The 21,579-nt window shown below is 37.5% G+C and overlaps 1 protein-coding gene and 1 pseudogene across 1 annotated transcript; both read right to left on the bottom strand.

Moving 5' to 3' along the window:
* Positions 1-1,125: 1,125 nt before the first annotated feature.
* On the bottom strand, positions 1,126-1,988 carry LOC103950678 (early nodulin-like protein 1). Its single transcript, XM_009361905.2, has 2 exons — positions 1,802-1,988; positions 1,126-1,511 (listed from the first exon to the last, which is right to left on the bottom strand). Exons 1-2 carry the CDS (start codon positions 1,986-1,988, stop codon positions 1,126-1,128), a joined length of 573 nt encoding a protein of 190 aa, XP_009360180.2.
* Positions 1,989-14,115: 12,127 nt separating this feature from the next.
* Positions 14,116-21,506, bottom strand: LOC103950617 (annotated as a pseudogene).
* Positions 21,507-21,579: the final 73 nt, after the last annotated feature.

The following is a 21,579-nucleotide window of genomic DNA, read 5'->3' on the forward strand; positions in this document are numbered from 1 at the left end:
TTTGGAATCCTGCATTTTTTCTGTGTTAACAAACTGTATTTGCGAATAAGAAAAAGAAAAAAAAAAAAAAAAAGAAAAAAAAAAAAAGAAAACTAGGACCTGCCATATTTGGAGAATTGAATTATTTTTTGGAATATTTGAGTTTTCCCCTTTTGGACTGGAGGCTATGGTGATGGGAGATTTTGATTGGCCAAATGAGAGGCTCTGCATGTTCTGCCTCTCGAACATTTTAGAATCGTGCTTCAATTATTATTATTCTCTCTTATCTTTTGACCATATAATCTTGCAGTAATGTTGAATCTTTATGCGAGTATATATGTTATGTATTGCCTTAGAGGTAGCGTTTGAAGCAGGCTATGCTATCAAAAGATGCAAAAGTATCTAATTATTTTTTCATAATATTTTGCATCGTTTGATAATTATTTTATTTTTAATTTTTATTGTAAATAGAAATAAAACACGGTTAACAAAGAATCAACAAATGAGAACAAAGAAAGGGTGCTGGGATAATAGATGTGGAAAAAATGCACATAAAAATAATAACAAAAACCAAAATCAATTTTAAATCGATCTCTTTTTAAATTAAACCTTTCAAACATTACTCAAACATACTCAAGAGTTTTTTCTTTTTTTCTTTTGTTCTTTTTTATACAATACATTCTGAAAAGTAAAAGAAATAAAACAAGAATCGTTAAGAAATGGGCAAACAACATATTCCCTTTGCACAATTTATGTAAGGGTATGCTCTTGTAGAAGTTTGATCCCGTTGTATCATGTGAATGAAAAGTGATGGACTAGCATAAGTCTTTGATTTTGCAATAACAAAATATGGGCGTCCCTAGGACTGGAACTGGATCCTCTCCTAAGCAGCCCATCTGGGCCGTTGAAATTTGATCCAACGGCTCCAAACAAGAGGCCCCTCTAAAAGTTATAATAATTGCAACTGTTGGATCAAGTTTGAACGACCCGGATAGGCTACTCATGAGGATCTCCATCCTGAGCTCAGGAGAGGATCCAGTTCCCCTACGACTTAGCTAGCTACCGCACAATTTTGGTATCAGATTTCAACAAGATTTGAAGATTAATAAACGAAAAAAATACATAAGAATTTATAATTGCGTTATTTTAGAAGAAAAAGAGCCCAAGGAGTGATATTATGATGCATAAGATAATAGATGTGGAAGAGACGGCAGCAGAGACTGCAAATGCACCATTGGCCTTATGGTTTTTGGAGGCGTTCTGCTGTGGTGGTGAGTCAGTTGCACTGTGGTCTTTTGGAGATTGGTTAGGTGCACCTGCAGCAACTGGTTCCATGACTTTGATGATCATCTTCTGGCCTTTCTCACAACGTCCAGCAACCCCACTGATGAAATAGAACAAACCGGGTCGGTCCAGTATCACCACGCTGTAACCATCGTTTGAGAAGTAAAGTGGTTGATCCGAATTGCAATTTTCGTAATCGTCCTTGGTCACTACCAACAGTGAGTCCGTGTTTTTCTTGTAACTGAAGTCTGGATATATAAGAGTGATCCACATGAAAATTACAACCCAAAATATATATTACACAATACAACGGTATATAAGACACTGCACACAAAAAAAAAATATTTGAGAATAATCATTGATATTAGTTGCACAATTATTAACTACGTAGGGATATATGCCTTTTACAAACCGATTAGCTAGCCACTACTGAGAGGCCGAAAACCTACTTCATCTTGTGCAACTAATGTCTGTAGCTACTAGTCTACGACACAATAATATTGCTAAGACAATAAAATTCTTTTGGGAAAGTACTCACAGATAGTGTCATCAACCTTGAACCTTTTCTTGGAGGCCCATTGGTTGTACATATCTTGGTCAGTTTTTGATTTGGGTACCTCCCATCCATTGCTCTTGTCTCCAACTTCAAACTGAGTACAAGTTACAAAAAAGACTTGGATGCTAGAAATAAGAAAAAATAAGAGAAATACTTTGGAGGAGTCCATCGAGTACGTATGTGTAGTTTGAAATATTGTTCTCTAGCTAGCTAGATCGAGCTCTTTGCTTAATTGGAAGAATAAAATGGTAATGTGTATGAGGAAGTTAGAGCACCAAATTGACTTAAAAAGAGTGATCAACGAAGTTGATGATGAAGTTTGTTACTGAGGAAAATAGGGGTTTGTGAGGATTCTTAGGAGCCAAAGGTGGAAGTGGAGGGATTTGGATTTTGGAGGATATCCTTTTGACTTGGTGTAACAATATTTCAAATAGCAGCTGAGTCAATTTTTCTTGGGACATATGCAAGTGATTTGTAGATCCAATCATTTTAAGATGTATGGAAGTTGGTTTGTAACTGGGTTGGCTAAGAACATCCATCTATGCTAACGATGTCCTGAGTTCGAATCCCCCTTCTCGTAATTTAGATGGATTTTGGTGTGGATTATCCTATCACTTGTCCAAAATAAAATTATCTTAGGATATATACAATATATATGAATCTAAATATATAGTTATTTTAATTAAGTAAATACATTCAACAAAATGATAGATAAAGAGCCAAAAAAAATTGATTAGAGAACAGACAACGGTTTTATTATTCTAGTTGTAGATGTTGAAAGCTAATTAATCACAATAGGGTCGTCCTTTACAAAGACTAATAGTGGTGGTTCAGTGGACTACAACCAGATTTTGATACTCTTTACCAGAAATGGCTGCCTCCATGACATGGTGCGGGCCAAGTTCCCCATTGTTATCCGAGAACAACTTGAACAATTTATTGGAGAAGCCGCCGAGCGTGGCCACCCCTGGCCCCCTACAAGGCACCACAGGAGTCCCCCATGCTTCAAGCTCCCAAAACACAATCTGTGGCACTGCATCACCGTACCCTTTCTCCTTATACTTGTTTTGTATAGCTTCGTAATCAGACTCCCAAAAACTAAAGTGTTAGCCCAAGCGCGACCAAAACATTTGTAGTCGGTCAACACAAACACCTTCTTGATCATCTGATCTGGCCTCAAATTTTCATTTACTGCCACTTGGAGAATTAAATCAAACACCTTGTGAAAATCGACTTCCCCGCCGCAATCCATCCTCCTCACAAACTCACACTTGGACTTAAGATCATTGTCTTCGCCACCCTCTAGTGTAGCCAAACTATGAAGCTTGGGATTTGGACTGAAATTGATCACCTTTCCTTTCCATGGCTCTTCACTCAGTTGAGACACCAACACTGCCAAAGCCACGAACACATCACTGTAGAGCTTGGCCACGAAAGGCGAGACGTCACAAACAACCACGCAGTTTTTGAACTTGCCGTGCTTTGAGTAGGTATCTTCCACCATCGTCTTCCACTGAAGCTAAGCCGCTTTCCCGACCTTTCCATCATTTGCATATTCTACAATCTCATGTGGAAGCAAAGCAGCGGCCTCAATATTCTTCGAGTTTGCTTTCACCTCCTCCAAATACTTTTTATTATCACAGCCCTTTGGCTGGTGATGCGAAGGTGCTTCATACGCCAAGTACTTATTCAAGGGAACCAAGACCTCCTTCCTGAGACGATCTCGGACTACGGACAAGTAACGGGCCTCCTCGAGCCCTTGGTAGTCTGGGTACGATTCTCGCGGAAAAACCGTCTTTGCAATGCTTTCGCACAGTCGAATGGTGCGTTCCACGGAGGAGCCCATATTAATTAGAAGGGAAACAATCGTAGTAACTGTTAGTATGTAAGTTGTTGAGCTGATTAGAAAACATTACAAGATTGTTATGTGTGTTATGTCTCAGCTCATAGGCTGAGCTATTGTGTAAAATTGTGATGTGTTGATTAAGTCTCATAGGGCTTATCATTTGACAAGTGTCTTGATCTTAAGATAGGTTGTAATGGTTGGTTGAGATTGAATTGAGGTTATGTCTCTCTCTCTCTCATTTTTTCATCAGTTAAGTGACTCTTCGGGCTATCATGCTCAGTAAGAAATACAATGATAGAAGTTCAAGAGTTATGCTCTGTGTGTGTGTTCTTCCTCTGAATTCATCTTCTAAACTTTTCTAAATATCTCTCTCAAATCCTGTTAGACTTATTTATGTAGTTGTGTTACTGAATTCTAACATGGCCTCAGAGCCGAGTTCGATCTAAACTTTTGGGCGTTGTTTCTACGAGTGGGTGAGCTCGGATTCACAGCAAAAGCTTATTGCAGTGATTCGAGTGTCTAATATGGCTGGATCTGGAGGAGGAGAACTCCGGGCCCCAATTTTCAATGGCGAGAATTTTGATTTCTGGCAAATCAAAATGAAGACCATCTTTCGCTCGTATGAACTGTGGAATATGGTTGAGAGTGGGTACAGAGCTCCGGCGAAGGAGGAGGAACTCACAGAGGCGGAGAGGAAGGTGCTTCGTGAGAATGTAGTTAAGGATGCTAGAGCACTGGGTATTATTCAAGGTGCAGTTTCAGATCAAATTTTCCCGAGGATTGCAACTCAGGAAAGTGCGAAGGCTGCGTGGGACATTCTGAAACAAGAGTTCGTTGGTGATAAACAAGTAAGGTCTGTGAAACTTCAAGGTCTTAGGCGAGATTTTGAATATACTCGCATGAATGATAGTGAATCTCTTTCTGTGTATATTGCTAAATTGTTTGATCTGATTAATCAAATGAAGAGCTATGGTGAAGATCTGAGTAATCAAAGAGTTGTTCAGAAATTGTTAATCAGTTTACCTAAGTCCTATGATAGTATTGCAGCTGTGATAAAGAATACTAAGGATTTAGACACCATAGATGCACAGGATGTTGTAGCTATCTTGAAGGGGTATGAACAAAGGTTGGATAGACATGGAGAGAGTAGTATGGAGAAAGCATTTACTAGTTTGAAATTTGTCCCGAAGTCTAATAAGTTCAGTGGTCAGCCAAACAGTAACAAATATCACAAGAATTTTAAGCCAAAAGAGAAACAATGGAGTAACAAGGGTGATTGGAGTAATAAGGGTGGATTCACTGTGAAGAATGAGGCAAACAACACTGGGGATAAGTGTAAATTCTGTGATAAACTTCAATATGGAGAGTGTTGGGTTAAAAACAAAGTCAAGTGTCACAAGTGCAACAAAATTGGGCATATTGCAAGGTATTGTAATATGAACAAGACTGTGCAACATGTGAACTTTGCTAATCAGGTTGAAGAAACTGGAAATTTGTTTTATGCAAATCATTCCGGAGAAGTGAGGAAGATAAGTGATGAATGGTATATAGATAGTGGATGTAGTAACCATATGACATCCAGAGAAGATCTACTTGTTGATATTGACAGGAAAGTGAAAGCAAAAGTCCAAGTTGGCACTGGAGTTTTGGTTGAAGTTGAAGGGAAGGGAACACTGATCATTGAAACAATAAAGGGTCGAAGGTATATAAAAGAAGTTATGCTTGTACCTGGTCTTGCAAAAAATTTGTTAAGTGTGGGACAAATGACTGAGCACGGTTACTTTCTTTTATTTGGAGATTATAAAGTGGATGTGTTCGATGATAGATCCTTACAAAACCTGGTGGTCAGTGTGAAGCAGAAAGGAAATAGATGTTTTCCTTTAATTCTCAACACAAACAAGGAGCTTGCATTGAGGACAAATGTGCAAGAGTGTGTTAGAATTTGGCACAAGAGGTTTGGTCACCTAAATTTCAGAAGTCTCAAACTATTACAGAGTCAAGAGATGGTTTTGGGGCTGCCTGAAATCCAAGACAGTGAAATTGTATGTCAAAGTTGTGCACTGGGGAAAAATCACAGGGAACCATTTCCCAAAGAATCAATGTGGAGAGCAAAGGAACCACTTGAACTAATACACTCAAATGTGTGTGGTCTCATGCAAACATCAAGTTTGAGTGGCAAACGATACTTTATTGCCTTCATAGATGATTATTCAAGAATGTGCTGGGTATATTTCTTGAGAAACAAATCAGAGGCTTTCTATGTGTTTAAGAAATTTAAAGCCATGGTTGAGCTTCAAAGTGGATACCATGTAAAGAAGCTAAGAACAGATAGAGGAAGAGAGTTTAACTCAAATGAGTTTGGAAAATTTTGTGAAGATTTGGGGATAGAAAGACAGCTCACAATTGCATACTCTCCACAGCAAAATGGAGTAGCATAAAGGAAAAACAGTACAATTGTGGAGATGGCAAAATGCATGATCTTTGAGAAAGAACTCCCATACAATCTCTGGTGTGAAGCAGTAAACACATATGTGTATCTGCTAAACAGGAGTCCTACAAAAGCAGTGAAGAATACTACACCTTTTGAGAAATTTAGTGGAAGAAAACCTAGGGTTAAACACTTGAAAGTGTTTGGTTCAGTTTGTTATTCTCTTATTCCAGGGAATCTAAGACACAAATTAGAAGAAACAAGTGTCATGGGTGTTTTCATTGGATACGGTACTTGTGAAAAGGGGTATAGGGTACTGAATCCTTTAACTCAAAAGGTCTTGTTATCTAGGGATGTAATTTTTTATGAGAATGGTAAATGGGACTGGGAAACACAAAGTCAAGGAAGTTTGTATTCCTTTATCTGCAGTTGAATCTTTAGAGTTGGATAAAATTGATGAGATGTCTGAATCTCATGAACAAGAAGGATCTGATGGGTCTCAAATTCAAGCTGGAAGTTCTCCAGTTACTGCTATTGGTGAATCAAGTAGCTCACTGGTCTCATCTCAGTATGATAATACTCCACTGAGGTATAGGAACTTGAGCGAAATCTACGAGAGATGCCACTTATGTATTGTTGAACCTGAATCCTTTGATGAAGCTGCACAGGATGAAGCTTGGAAAAAGGCAATGAAGGATGAAATGAATATGATCGAGAAAAATCAGACATGGGAGTTGGTGAGAAGACCCTCAAATAAGCCTGTGATTGGGGTAAAATGGGTGTATAAAACAAAGCTGAATTTGGATGGAACAGTTCAAAAGAACAAGGCTAGACTTGTTGCAAAAGGCTATGCACAAAAGCCCGGAATTGATTTTAATGAGACTTTTGCACCTGTTGCAAGATTAGACACAGTTAGAACTCTAATTGCACTGGCAGCAAAGAATAAATGGAAGTTATTTCAACTAGATGTGAAATCAGCTTTTCTGAATGGAGTATTAGAAGAGGAAGTATATGTTGAACAACCAGATGGGTTTGTGGTGCAAGGAGAGGAAGAAAAGGTTTACAGATTACATAAAGCTTTGTATGGTCTAAAACAGGCACCTAGGGCCTGGTATGGTGAAATAGATTCATACCTTATGCTTTGTGGATTTAAGAAAAGCATCAGTGAGGCAACTCTGTACACCAAGTACAAGGGAGACACAGATTTGATCATAGTATCCATCTATGTTGATGATATTATATATACTGGAAATTGTCAAGAGTTAATGGATGTTTTCAAAGCTGAGATGATGCATAAGTATGAGATGACAGATCTTGGTCTTTTACACCATTTTCTTGGTATGGGAGTGATCCAAACTGAGGAGTGTATCTTCATTCATCAGAGGAATTATGCTTTATCTCTTCTGAAGAAATTCGGACTACAGAATTGCAAATCGGTGAGTACTCCTTTGGTTCCAAGTGATAAACTGAGAAAAGAAGATGGAAGTGGAAATGCAGATGAAGCTCAGTATAGACAGATTGTAGGTAGTCTGCTGTATCTCACAGCAACTAGACCTGATATAATGTATGCTGCCTGTCTCTTATCTCGGTTTATGCGCTGTCCCACTAACAAGCACTATGGAACAGCAAAGAGAGTATTGAGATATGTTCAAGGAACTCTTGATTTTGGTTTGGAATACAAGAAAGGTGAAGGAACACTCTTAATGGGATACTGTGACAGTGACTGGAGTGGCTCAGAGGATGATATGAAAAGCACATCCGGGTATGCTTTTACTTTTGGAAATGGGATTTTCTCTTGGTCTTCAGTCAAGCAACAATGTGTTGCATTATCCACAGCCGAAGCAGAGTATATCAGTGCTTCTGAAGCAACAGCACAGGCTACTTGGTTGAGATTTGTTCTAGAGGATTTTGGTGAAATGCAAACAGTTGCAACACCAATGAATTGTGACAATACATCAGCCATAGCCATCACCAAGAATCCTATCTTTCATCAGAAGACCAAGCATATAAACAGAAGATATCACTTCATAAAGGAAGCATTGCAGCAAGGAGTAATTGATTTGATTCACTGTCCTACTAAGGAGCAAATAGCAGATATCTTTACAAAAGCATTGGCAAGGGAGCAGTTCACTTACTTGAGAAATCTCCTTGGAGTGAAATCAGTTCACAACTTCAAGGGGAGTGTTAGTATGTAAGTTGTTGAGCTGATTAGAAAACATTACAAGATTGTTATGTGTGTTATGTCTCAGCTCATAGGCTGAGCTATTGTGTAAATTGTGATGTGTTGATTAAGTCTCATAAGGCTTATCATTTGACAAGTGTCTTGATCTTAAGATAGGTTGTAATGGTTGGTTGAGATTGAATTGAGGTTATGTCTCTCTCTCTCTCATTTTTTCATCAGTTAAGTGACTCTTCGGGCTATCATGCTTAGTAAGAAATACAATGATAGAAGTTCAAGAGTTATGCTCTGTGTGTGTGTTCTTCCTCTGAATTCATCTTCTAAACTTTTCTAAATATCTCTCTCAAATCCTGTTAGACTTATTTGTGTAGTTATGTTACTGAATTCTAACAGTAACGAACAAGCTCATGCTTCTTCAAGTTTTGAATATTGGACTGTAAATAGTCTGCGAGAGATCTGTAACCCGGTAGTGTAAGAAGCGATAATCCAAGTCACGCGCGTACCTCTCAAGGCCCTTGTAATTAACTTGTTCAATAATGCAGTAGAGAATCTAGGCGAGGTCATCCACAGTCCCGACCGACTTGGTATACTCGCCGCGGGCAGTAGAGGCGACATTGCGGTTTAGAGTCCAGGGGTGGTTCTTGTGAAGCCATTGCGCCGCCCTGTAAAGCGCTTTTTCATCGGATTTTCCAAGAGCGTTGGAATCCTCTCGTATGGTACAAATGAACTTGAGGGTGGTGAGGGCATTGTGGGACCATGCCAGCCGCAGTAGTTGATCGAGTTTTTTGTACTTATCGAGGGCCAGCGTGTCTGGTTGGACGCCAAAGTACAGATCAAATCAGGGGTCACTGATTATATTCGTCTCGGCGGCAACCACGGATTGGTAGAGTTGTTTGAGCTTATGATATGGAGGAGCTAACATAAATGATCTTGTGAACTGTGAAATGCTGTTGACATTTTTTTTGGTTGCTTTCACAATTGAGAGGATATTCATCACAAAAAGCGTTGTGAGAATATGAAAGTAAAATAGTTCAAAGAGGGTGCATAAACCCTATAGAAACTCCAGCGTTGGAGCCCTCTCCCCAGGCTATGCACTATTCAATCCATCTTATGAATAGTAACTGCCCTTAATGAACAGTAATAACCCTGGCAATTGGCAATAAAATATTAGTATTTTTTTTATTTATAAAATAATACAAAATAATTTTAATTGTAATATCGGATAAGATTTTTAATCGTTCTCATTGCGTCACGTGTCATTATCCGAAGTGTTATTAAATAATACAAAATAATTTTATTTGTAATTTCGGATAAGATTTTTAATCGTTGTCGTTGCGCCACTCGTCATAAAATCCGAAAAGACAATTATTGGGGATGGATTTCCGATAAATTTTTTAATCGTACTCGTTATGCCACGTGTTATTATCCGAAAATACAATTATTGGTGATGGATTTCTGATAAGATTATTAACCAATCACGTCACGCCACGTGTCATAATCTATTTACAATCTTTGAGGATAGATTTCCTTCAGATTTTTAACGAATAACGACATACCACGTGGTATTATGTACAACCTTAGATTTCCTTCAGATTTTTAACGAATAACGACATACCACGTGGTATTATGTACAACCTAATCCTTTCTGAATCCTCCATATAATCCACCATCCAACCTCACAAATCTCACACCAATTTTCTCAAGATCTCTATCATTATTCATAGTTTCTGCTTCCTTCTTCACAAAAATCTGTATCATTATTCATAGTTTCTGCTTCTTTCTTACAATGTCTTCTTCTTCCTCAAGGATGATATGGAAACTCGATCAGGAAGAGGAAGAATTGTTTAACCAATCAGAAGCAATGTTCAATCACCAGGGGGCAAAAAATGAGAGGGCAGAGGATGAGGAGCGTAGAAGGAGAGATGACGAAGTAAGAATAGGCAGAGCCTCACATTCCCGTCGAGTCATCCAAGCTGTGGCTCAAATCTGCAGGCCCAGCCGTTCCGGAAACCTTGATAGAAGCAGGCAACGATGAGGTATGGAACTCTTGGATGATTATTTTATCCCTAATAGTGCATTTCCTGATACGTACTTTAGACGTCGTTTTAGAATGGAACAACATTTGTTCAACAAAATCATGATTGCTGTTTGCAACCATGATTCTTACTTTGTGAAAAAGAATGATGCTTTTGGTGCTATGGGTCTATTGCCTGAGCAAAAAATTACTGCTGCTTTGCGGATGCTTGCATATGGAGCATCTGTAGACCAAGTGGATGAGATAACGAGGATGGGGAAATCAACTATTCTTGAGTCCCTGATGAGGTTTTGCGGAGCAATCGAATCTATCTACACCACTGAGTACCTCCGTAAACCTACAAACATGGACTTGGAACGGCTATTGAAGAATGCCGAGATGCATGGTTTTCCTGAGATGATTGGAAGCATTGATTGTATGCACTGGACGTGGAAAAACTGTCCAAGTGCATGGCAAGGCGCTTATGGGGACAGAAAATGAGCAAAAAGTATCATTCTAGAGGCGGTGGCATCTTTTGATACATGGATTTGACACGCCTTTTTTGGGGTCCCGGGAGCTCAAAATGACATCAACGTCCTTGCCCAATCCCCAGTGTTCAACAATGTCCTGCAAGGAAAGGCACCAAAAGTCACGTATGAGGTCAACGGACGTATGTACAACGGGCCATACTACCTAGCTGACGGCATTTACTCGTGATGGTCAACATTTGTCAAAACAGTGCCACGTCCGCGAAGTGCAAAGGAAAAATACTTTGCAAGTTGTCAAGAGGGTTGCAAGAAGGATGTGGAGCGTTGTTTCGGTATCCTCCAAGCTCGCTAGGCGATCGTCAGGGGTGCTGCCAGATTGTTTGATGTAGAGTCGCTTCGATCCATCATAATGACGTGCATCATTCTTCATAACATGATTGTGGAAGATGAGTATGATTATGAAGCCGTAGATGAATATGAGCTAGACACAATGAACAATTCAAGAACACGTATATATTGTGTTCATGATGCCACCGATGAGCCCATGCAACATGAGCCATTACAAAGGGATGGACGTTACAATGAAAGACTCATTCAATGATATACTGCATTTCAAATGCCAGACATGCACAATGCCCGGCAAATTGACTTGATAAAGCACCAGTGGGCATTGAAACAAGCCAAAGATAATTAAGTTCATTTAGTGTGTTTTTTTGAATTTGGTATGTTTATGTTATTTGATTTGGTGTGTTTTATTATTTGGTATGTTTATGTAATTTTATTTGGTGTGTTTTATTATTTGGTATGTTTATGTAATTTTTTTAGTGAGTTTTTTATTATTCGGTATGCTTATGTAATTTTATTTGGTCTGTTTTTGTCATTTCAATAAATATTCTCTTACTATAAATAACTTACCAAATTAATTTGAATAAATATTCAATAAATTGGAAACAACATAAATAATACAAACAATAAATAATAAATTACAACCCAATGTGATTGGAAAATTATGGGCTCCGATTACAAAAACTACTCTATTCATCATCACTTAACCAATTTGTGGTGCTAGGATGATCTTCTCTTGTGGTGCTAGGACCATCTTGGCTTGCTATCGCTTCTCTTGCACGCCTCCTTCGCACCAAGTCCGCTTTCTCTGACTTCCAAAAAAATTTAGAATTTGGAGACTTCCCTTCTAAAGGCGTGTTCATAATCTCACAATCTCGTTGAGCCCATCTTTCTTCTCTAACATGTTCCCTTTCTTGCCTAAGTAGCTCTCTTTCTCTCTCATTAGCCTGAAATTCTCTCGCAATAGCTGCAGCTTTTGCGTCCTCTCTAGCCTTATCAGCCTCATATTTCGCCAGTTCCCTCGCCAAAGTCAATTCACCTTGGCGAATAAGTTCTTCCATGAACTTTGCATAATCATTCTTGGAAGCACTCCCTTTTCTCTTTGAAGCCTTCTTACCTTGAGGCCTAATTGGATAACGGGTCGAACCCGACGCTTGTTAAGGGAGGGGCGTTTCGGGCACTTCTTCTGCATCATCTTCATAAACATGCGAGACATGATCGGGTGTAGAGTGTAGAAGGGTGTTGTTCATGTGCATTTCTGGACCGACTGGCACAACTCTAAATTTAGGACAATCTTTGACAATATTCCAACATTCCCACCGGTTGAATGATTTATTTTTGCTTTTGGTTTTGGCAACGTACCAAGCTTGTGCTTGAAGTTCCTACACAATGCGGGAGAAGAAATAATTATAATGAAAATAAGTAACAAATAAATAATACAAACAACATAATTATAATGTAAGTAGGTAACAAATAAATAATACAAACAAATAATTATAATGTAAGTACGTAACAAATAAATAATACAAACAAATAATTATAATGTAAATTTGGGTATCAAATAAATAATATATTGTTACCTGATCCGAGTAATTTTCCCCACTTCGAATATTACTACTAGCTTGTGCCAAGGCGTCTCTCCACGTACTAAACAATTGGCTAAGTAATTTCCAACGACTGGACATCGATTCTTTGGTTCTTTTCCCACCAATTTTCTCAAGATAATTGGTATGAACAAGACTCCACATTTCTCGCAACTACATCTCATTACCCATAAGCGAACTATGAGTAACTTCAACCCAGCTAGTACACAACGCAACATCTTCAAGAAGCGATCAATTCGTACCTGCACCAGTGGTCATTTTGTTGAAAAAAAATGGATTGAAACTTTGAGACAAAGAAAGGAATGTGATTGAAAGTAGTTGAGAAAATATGAAATTGTTGTGTAAGGTAGATGATAATGAGAAGGTATTTATAGAAAAGTAAAAACAATTTTTTTTTAAAAAAAAAAATTCAGATTTTTTTTTGAATTTTTTACAATTTTTTACAATTTTTTTTAAATTTTTATTCAACTAATTAATCTTTGCCATTGGATATAAAAAAATTTGAATTCCAACACTCCAGATTATGCCACGTGTCACAACGGTAACTTTTCTTAATTTTAAAACTATTTTTTCTTTTATTTTTTTATTTATAAAGCATATTAATATCCACCGTTGATCTCAGATCGAACGGTGGATATTAAATAAGACTTTTTTTTTTTACCGTTGAGATCGAACGGCCCAAATTAAAGATCCGTTGAGATCGAACGGACCGTGGGAAGCCACGTGGCTTTCCAACGGTAACTGAAAAAGCAATTTTTTTTTCTGATTTTGTGTCGGCGACGCGCCCCCACGCGCGAGTAGGGTGCACGCCCCTGACAAAAAAAAAAAATAAAAAAGGCATGACGCCAGGCTGACGTCAACGCTGGCGTCACAGGCCTCAGGCTCTCGGGCTGGCAATTCTCCACAGGCCCGGAGCTCGGGCCTCCGCCTCCACTCGGGCTCTCCAACGCTGGAGCCGGTCCACAGGGCCTCAAGCCCCTTTTCTCTCCCCCGTCCCCCGAGCAACCAGCAACGCTGGGCTTGCTCTAAACCTTCTTTAAAGAGAGGAGGCTGCATACTTACTGTTCTTTAAAGAGAGGAGGCTGCATGCTTACTGCTGGGCCCAAAAAGGACTGTGGGACACACACTCTTCCCGATGAGAGCATTAGGCGACAATATAACTATTCATATTAGCAATCAAACAAATTATTCTTAGGTGTAATTTTATTTTTTTTTATTTTTTATTTTTTATTTTTTTTTATTTTTTGAAGAAGAACAGCTGGTGGCAAGCTAAAGTTATCCACTTCTTCCAATGGTCGAGAAGACTCATAGAGGCATTGCCTCCCTCTGGCCACAAGTTCGAGACCTCCAATTTTTAGTTTTAAAGAAACCTCCTAATTTGCCTTTTACCACTGGACCATCAGCTCATAGTTATTCTTAAGTGTAATTTAATTATTTTACATTGTATTATCTGATGACCAATATAATAACTGGGGTAGTCACTCATGACATGAATACCGTGGAAGAATGAGACTCCACGAAGAACATAAATCATCTCATGTAATCATTTGAAATTTTATCCCAGTCATAAGCAGTTCCTAGCAACTCTTCTGGATGAAGTTCGAAACTCAGAAGCTCCAACCGCGCATCAACTATAACGTCCAGAAAGGTTAGAGCTTAAAAATGACAAATAATTAAGAGAAGAAATGAGGAAAACAAACAAAGGTAACGCCAAAGCTTATATACCAGCTACACCAAAGTATGTATGGTAGACATCAACAACGTCATCTGGTCTGTCAGAAATTCCTCCATTTTCAATGTCCTGCAATATTCAATGATATTACCCACAACATCTCAGATAAATCGGTAGTTGCACGAATAGCATTGCATTCTGGAAATAAGACAACAGGGATAACCCAAATGTACATATAGCTTGTTAGGGTAACCTAACCTAGCAGTCTAAAACGAACTTAACAAGCCTTTCCTTACCAATCCAATGAACTCTGTCAATCATGACCAAACTAGAAAGAACCCACCATGAGTACCAGATCTGATAAAAAGTGTAAATGCAGTAAGGAACTGTACAAGAATGCTAACTGAAGCAAAATTGTTTCAATTAAAAATAAAAATAAAAAAAAGAAAAAAAAACCCACATCACAAATTTTTTCTGGACGGCCATTGAGGCCGCCAGGTTTAACTTTTGCTTTGTTAAGAATGTCTCCAGAATTAACTTGCCGCTCACATAACCACCACCCAAGAAGGTCTTTATCACTACGATGAAGAGACCCCAGTCGGCACAGGCAGAATAAAGTTTAAGTGAGTCTAATTTTGTCATCCAGATAGTATAACTGAATAAATATGCCATTCCCGGATCAAATGTGGATCGTTTAAGCAAGATTAAGAATATTTCCCTAGACTGATATTTCCATCAAAGATCAGTTATTTTTGCATTGCCTTCTCAGGACCCCATAAGTTACAGTGAAGATCAGTTCCATTCAGAAGAGATGCAATGCAAGAATGACTACTATTTCCATTGAAGAGTGAAAAAAGGAAACAACAAATCAGAAACTAAAGCTTCATACAGATACTATAAGGTAAGTAACATACTTTGACCTGCATGAGACTCCCCACCAGGCGTGCATCCAAATCCACCTTCATGATTTTTACAACTTACAGTATAGTTCACGGCCTTCTCCACACTGATTTTATCCAAATGATGTAGTGATTAGAGACACGATATAGCAATATAAGAAAACCTGTAACTGTTTACTTTCTCCTTCGTTTCAAGAAATGGAAACAATTTGTTACTAAATCATGTTTCAAATAAACAGATGGTAACTTCAACAAATATGAGGTGCAAAAACAAACAGGAAATCGGAAATGACTACCTTGTATCAATTTCACCCTACCCGTCCCCAGAAAATGATCCATCTTCATTTTGCAGTGTAGCAACATCTGAGTAGAATATTAAGTTCACAAAATTGGCTAATTTCTCTCTAATTTAATTTGTTTGTCTAATCAATAAATGTCAAACTACTATAAATTGAGCTACAAGAACCGCTCTACACAGCAACTACCAATTATTTAGTACAACATTCAAATTAAAAATGCATACATTTAGGGAAATGAAGATTTATTTAGAATTTTACAAATAGATGTGCTACAATATGTGCTATAAGGATACAACTTGCAACCTTGTCAGCATCCAGAACATCAATCTTGTTAAATAAGACCAAAACCTGCACGGCACTTAAGGTGTATTGTACATATGGATCGTGCCCAATGTTACCACCGAACCCACCTGCATATATGAAGTTGTATCGTGTCATCATTTTCTCTCAAACTCTAAATCAATAAACAACCAATGAAGAACAAAACACTATTAACTAGTTAGTGCTTTTGAGCTAAGAATTGTATATACTGTAACAACCTGAGTCATGCTGGCACTGGAGAACCCACGAAACAACCTCATCAACATCGACCGCCTGAAGCTTTCCGAGGAGATCAAGAGTTGTTAAATACCAATATTCCCCATTCATTCTTGGATGCTCCATTGCCACAGCCTCCAAAGAGTCCTTCTTCTGAATACATTATCACCATGTCACTATTATACATACACATACATATATATATTCAAACATATATACACTCTGCATACATACATAGACACACATATATTAAAAAAAAAAAAAAATTGATTGAATGTGGATTAAAAGACGGACCTTTTCGACTGAGAGAATGAATTGAACATGTTTCTGGGCAGCCAGCTCCCCCATCTGTTGATAAATCTCAAATTTAAGCAAAGATATGACCTTTAGTAAATTGGTAATGGGGGCATGCTAATACTAAATAAAAACAAGATTAATCAACCTAAATCCAGGAAATATGAAAGTTTAAGAAGCAATATTTATATTAAATTCAAGCACAAGAAAAATGGAATGCAGTGGAATAAATGTCAGCTGAATCACGAAACAATTTCCAAATGCAAAGAAAATTACCTGGTCATGGAAAACCCGATTCATCTGATAAGAAGATGAAGAAGATTTATTAGGATGCAGGAGCAGGAGGAGGAAGACGACTGGGAAAACGAAAGAAGTGACGAACACAGAGAGTGCAGAGTGAAAGGATGTGGGCTGGGCTGCTGCGGTGTGGGATTTTCTTAAAGGGGGACTAGTACGAATTTATGTTTTGTGGGCCGAGTGACTTGTTCAGCGGATTTCTCAAAAACCGTTTACAAACGCTATTTTAAACTTAAGTTTGATATATTAATATAGAAGCACTAGGAGTTATAGAAGCGTTTTCTGGAGAAATAGACTTTGAGTTTTTTTTTTTACTTTTTATAAAATTCTGGGATTTTTGATAGAATGTTTGTCTTATAAAACTACTTTAAGTAAAAACGATTATGAGTAAAAGTATGTTCTATATAAAATAATCTCAAATGAGCCATACGCATCGATTCTGAATATGTTTCTTTGTGGTCACCTATTGTGAGTACTTTTTTGTTGCGAACTTTATAGTCTTAGTTACTTGTTTCGAGATGTAAAAGCAGAACTTTATTACATCTTGAGATTACTTATGTAATCCCCTATTTCTATAACAAAAATGGAGTACTCGTGTTGGATTACTATTCTTGTTCACCTAATTAATGTTTTTTAATAGAGTTAGTCCAATTACTTAGAAGCACGTGTTCTTATTTATTCGATGTAAGATTCATATTCTCAACACGTATCGCGTGTAACGAATTTTCACGTGGACAACATAAATCTGGTGAAGTGGAGCACTTGTAGTGGTTGGGCTTCACACATGTGCCGGTATGGCCCGTCCCTTGCACCCTGTCGAGTGATGAGCTGTTACTTGTACACTGTACAAAAGGATATAGACATATAAATAACTGTCTCTTGCCGAGTCATCACTATTACATAACAACCCTATCTACCAATACTTAACAACTAAGGTAGATACTAATCGAGTGTATTGAGTACACTGTGATATGATGGTCCTCTATTATCCTTAACAGTATACGTACGTTACGCATAAAAGCAATCTTTGAAAACACTGATAAGTAAAAGGAATAAGAAATCTGAAGAAGAAGAAGGCACTTGGTTAGCTGATCCGTGGCAAGAAAATGATCAGCAAGGAAACTGCGTTTACTAATGAAAGCAAATAAAACAGAAAACCTACAATACGTGGCAGTCTTACCCCTTTATTGCAACTTGCAAAGGGAAATAAAAAAAGTGCAAATTCTCAACTTCTTAATTGTTGTAAATTAAGCATATCTATTAATCTTCAATGAACAAAGCAACTAAGCTTAATCACTACATAATAGCTGCATTTGGCGCTTGAAGCATAGCAATTAGCAGATAATGTTGTGAAGAAGTTCAGACCAGATTATTGTTGTTGAGGATTGGAAGCTGGGGAGGAGGAGGAGGACCAGCCGGAGGTGGTTGTTCGACAGGAGGATCGGGAGCAGGTACTCTCATGCCCGGCTGTTGGTTTGCAAGTGGTGATTTTGGACGCAAAGGAGGTGGTGACCGCCTTTCTCTCAGTCCCCTAACTATATTCAGATCATGGTGATCTGCATGCAACATTTCATTAAAAAACAAATCAAATTTATGTATTAAGAGTGAATACAGTAGACCATATCTTTTATATGTGTGCGTGTGTGTGTGTACCTGCTGCTGTGACCAAGCCTTGCTGCAGAGTGAACATGGTAGCTACGACAAGAAGAACTACAAGAACAAGAGAATGGAGGAACGAGTTAGAGTCACCCATTTGCTTCTCCTACAAATATTCTCTTGCTTCCTCTTTCCATGGTTTTAGATATTATATATGCAGTGTATGTGCGGTCAATTTTATCACTACTCACAAGTCACAAGTGTTCATTGATAAAAGCAAGTTGATTTTAAAATAAAACTGATTTTGATAAAATGACAAATTTTGCTTCCCAAACATTGACTAGCTAGTCAGTCTTGAGGAATCTCAGAATTTGGTCCTACATTTCTGCTCACAAGGTTAAATACAAGTGGGAAATTATATATTTACCTGTATACAAATGTACACAAGGACAAGAATTTAGAAAATATGTTTCTTTGAAAATCATCGGGCCAAATATATATGTATAATTAGTCACTAATTTGCAGAAAACTTACTGAAGAAAATCAAAGGATTTATTGGAGTGCTAATTAGAATTTCAGAATTATCATTTCTTAGGGTTTGGGGTGCCAAATTTTTAACAGGAACATAAATATCAAAATATGTAAGTAATATATGTAAAACATCATCAAATCCTTAATTTCCATAAATTTCATTTCTTGATATACACACGCACATATATTTTCAATTCTCGTAATATAACCAAACACAGAAAGATATAACCCAATACAAGAGCACTAATCCAAAGTAACGTACCCACAAATTAAAACTTGTCCTTAATTATTTTGATAAAGTAGAACTTTTAACGACTTCGGAGCTGAGAACTATGGAGCATTCGGAAGCTTCTTAAAAAAGTAGGAATTTCCATTGTTCAACTGCACAACATGTTCAGCAACGCTATGCATTACTCCCACATAAGCATCTCTATACCTTTTCAGAAGCACAATCGACGACATTATCGCTCGTTGCAGTTTTGGTAATGGTATCCCTCTCCTCGTTGTGTTCTTGAAGTTGAGATCACTGCTCTGTGTCTGTCCCAACACTACTGCAATCTTCTCATTTTCCTCTTCCTCGTCATCATCCGTTACGAAATTGTCTATTCTACTGTAAGGGCATCCTCTCGAACTAGACGAGGATCTCCTCCTTCGGTGGCTGTAGCACTCCATGCTAGCTTCCTCAAAGTCCGTCTCTCTATGCCGGAGGGTGTGAGAGATGGATTGGGATATAACGCAAGGGGAAGATAGATCTGTAAAACAAGTAAAATGGAGTTGAATGGCTCGTAAGTCGTAACTAAAAAAGTAGGTGTGATTGGATCAGAAATAGACCAAAATAATTAATTAAAAGATGAGTAAATATTAAGTTGTGTAATTCACATTCCATACAAAAAACACTTGGTGAAGAAACCAAAGTGGGTAGCAGTAGTCGTGCAGGAATTGTAAATGCCCATGATGTTAGGCAAAGTAAGTAATTCGACAAATTAAATTCAGCAGCTAGCCACAACGTGTGATGTGAGTTGGGTTTTCCAATTAATTGCTTTGAATTGCATGCATCCTTACCAATCAACATTGAGCTGTGTTTTGGAAGATTTGGTTTGATTATAGCCACAAGTAATAAATTGGTTTAGCAGTTATGGCAGTGTACTCGTCAATGGCACTTAAATTTGAATCTATTTCCTTTTAGCTTAGATGTTAATCAAAGTAAAATTTCCACTACTAATGTTATGCTGATATTTTTAAGGATAAAACCTCACACATGATTCTGTTATGCACATAAAATCAAAATTAATGATGCTTCGCCTTTGGTTGCTCGGATTTTTACCTTATCCTATATACCTTATTAAAGAAATTAAACATAATCTTTTCAAAAACAAAAAAAGCATTATATCTTGCAGTATTGTTCATTGTGTATCCAGAAAAATAAAATAAAAATTAAAAAGAACTCAATATTTTAAACCTCTCTCCCAAATTATAGAAGCACACTAGTAAATTTGAAATATTCATCATGCACTCCTCGCTGTTCTCCTTTCGCAATATCGCAAGGAAGATGGAGTCATGGAGATCGAGAAACTTTTTCAATCAGAATGAGTTATTTTCCATACACATATACAAAAGGATACAAATTGTTCTTCAGCTTGATTGTAACAACTTTATAAACAATTACTTTCAAGCTAAAAACTGCGAAGCATTAGTCTTCCGATACAAGTGAACATCACCATTATTCAACTGCACAACACGACCAGCAAAACAAAGCATCATTTCCACATAAGCATTTCTAAACTTTTTCAAGAGCGTTATCGATGATTTGACCTTCATTCGCAGCATCGGGGTCACTCGTACTTTCCCAAACTTAAGGCATTTCCCCATTGAAACCATCGCGTTTTGCTCATTAGTAACTGCATTTCTTAGTCTGCGGTAAAGCCTTCTCTTCTTGTACCTCTTTATGTTTCCGCAGCATGCGGTAAATGTCTGCATTTTTTTTTTTTCAGAGAGAGAGAGAGACAGAGAGAGAGCTAAATAGCAAGGCAATAGATAGTCATGTACATATGTATGGTATGTGATGAAGATAAAGATTAAATGCAGGTATTTATGTCACAGACAAAGAAGGTAAGGGGTAATGCAGGTATTTATGTCACAGACAAATAAGGTAAGGGGTTTAGATTATTGAAGAAATTTATGAGAGCACGCAGTGTAGCAACTGAAATTGTGCAAATGCAGCTAGACTTTGGTGTTGCCAGCAATCACCAATTAACATCCAACTGTTCCATTTAATATCACTTTTTTTTATTTGTTTTCTTTGACTCTATGATTTTTTTTTCCTTTTAATTTTTTTCTCATAGGCTCATAGTCAAGAACTTCACACCAACACATTTATTCACCAAAAGAAATAAGGACACAGATTTAAATGAAAAGAAAAACACATTGCAATATTTAGAACAAAAGCACCAAGACTTAGAGGATGTTTGGGATTGATTTTGAAAAGATTCAACGTGTTTTCTCTCTCCAGTAAAAGTGTTTCTTACTATGTTTAACATAAAAACTCAATATTTTTCTGAATCATAAAAATGTTTTTTTAGAGAAGCACTTGCTAAGTGTTTATTCAAAAAGCTCTTTCAATTGGCTTTTCAAGAAGCAACTAGATGCTTGATAAAAATTTCAATGTGTATCTAATAAAAATGCTTATCATATAAGTGCTTCTTACAAATCAATTCACAAACAACTCCTTAGA

This window comes from the organism of the source record quoted next, unplaced genomic scaffold (genome assembly GCF_019419815.1).
Source record: "Pyrus x bretschneideri cultivar Hongxiangsu unplaced genomic scaffold, Pyrus_bretschneideri_v1 Contig27, whole genome shotgun sequence".
Classification (NCBI taxonomy): Eukaryota; Viridiplantae; Streptophyta; class Magnoliopsida; order Rosales; family Rosaceae; genus Pyrus; species Pyrus x bretschneideri.

What these genes read in the sequence shown, in the direction of transcription:
- LOC103950678 (XM_009361905.2), bottom strand. Translation starts at nt 1,988, where the DNA reads ATGGACTCCTCCAAAGTATTTCTCTTATTTTTTCTTATTTCTAGCATC. An exon ending in CAAGGTTGATGACACTATCT is followed by an intron (nt 1,512 to 1,801) that starts GTGAGTACTTTC and finishes TTATATATCCAG; the next exon opens with ACTTCAGTTACAAGAAAAAC.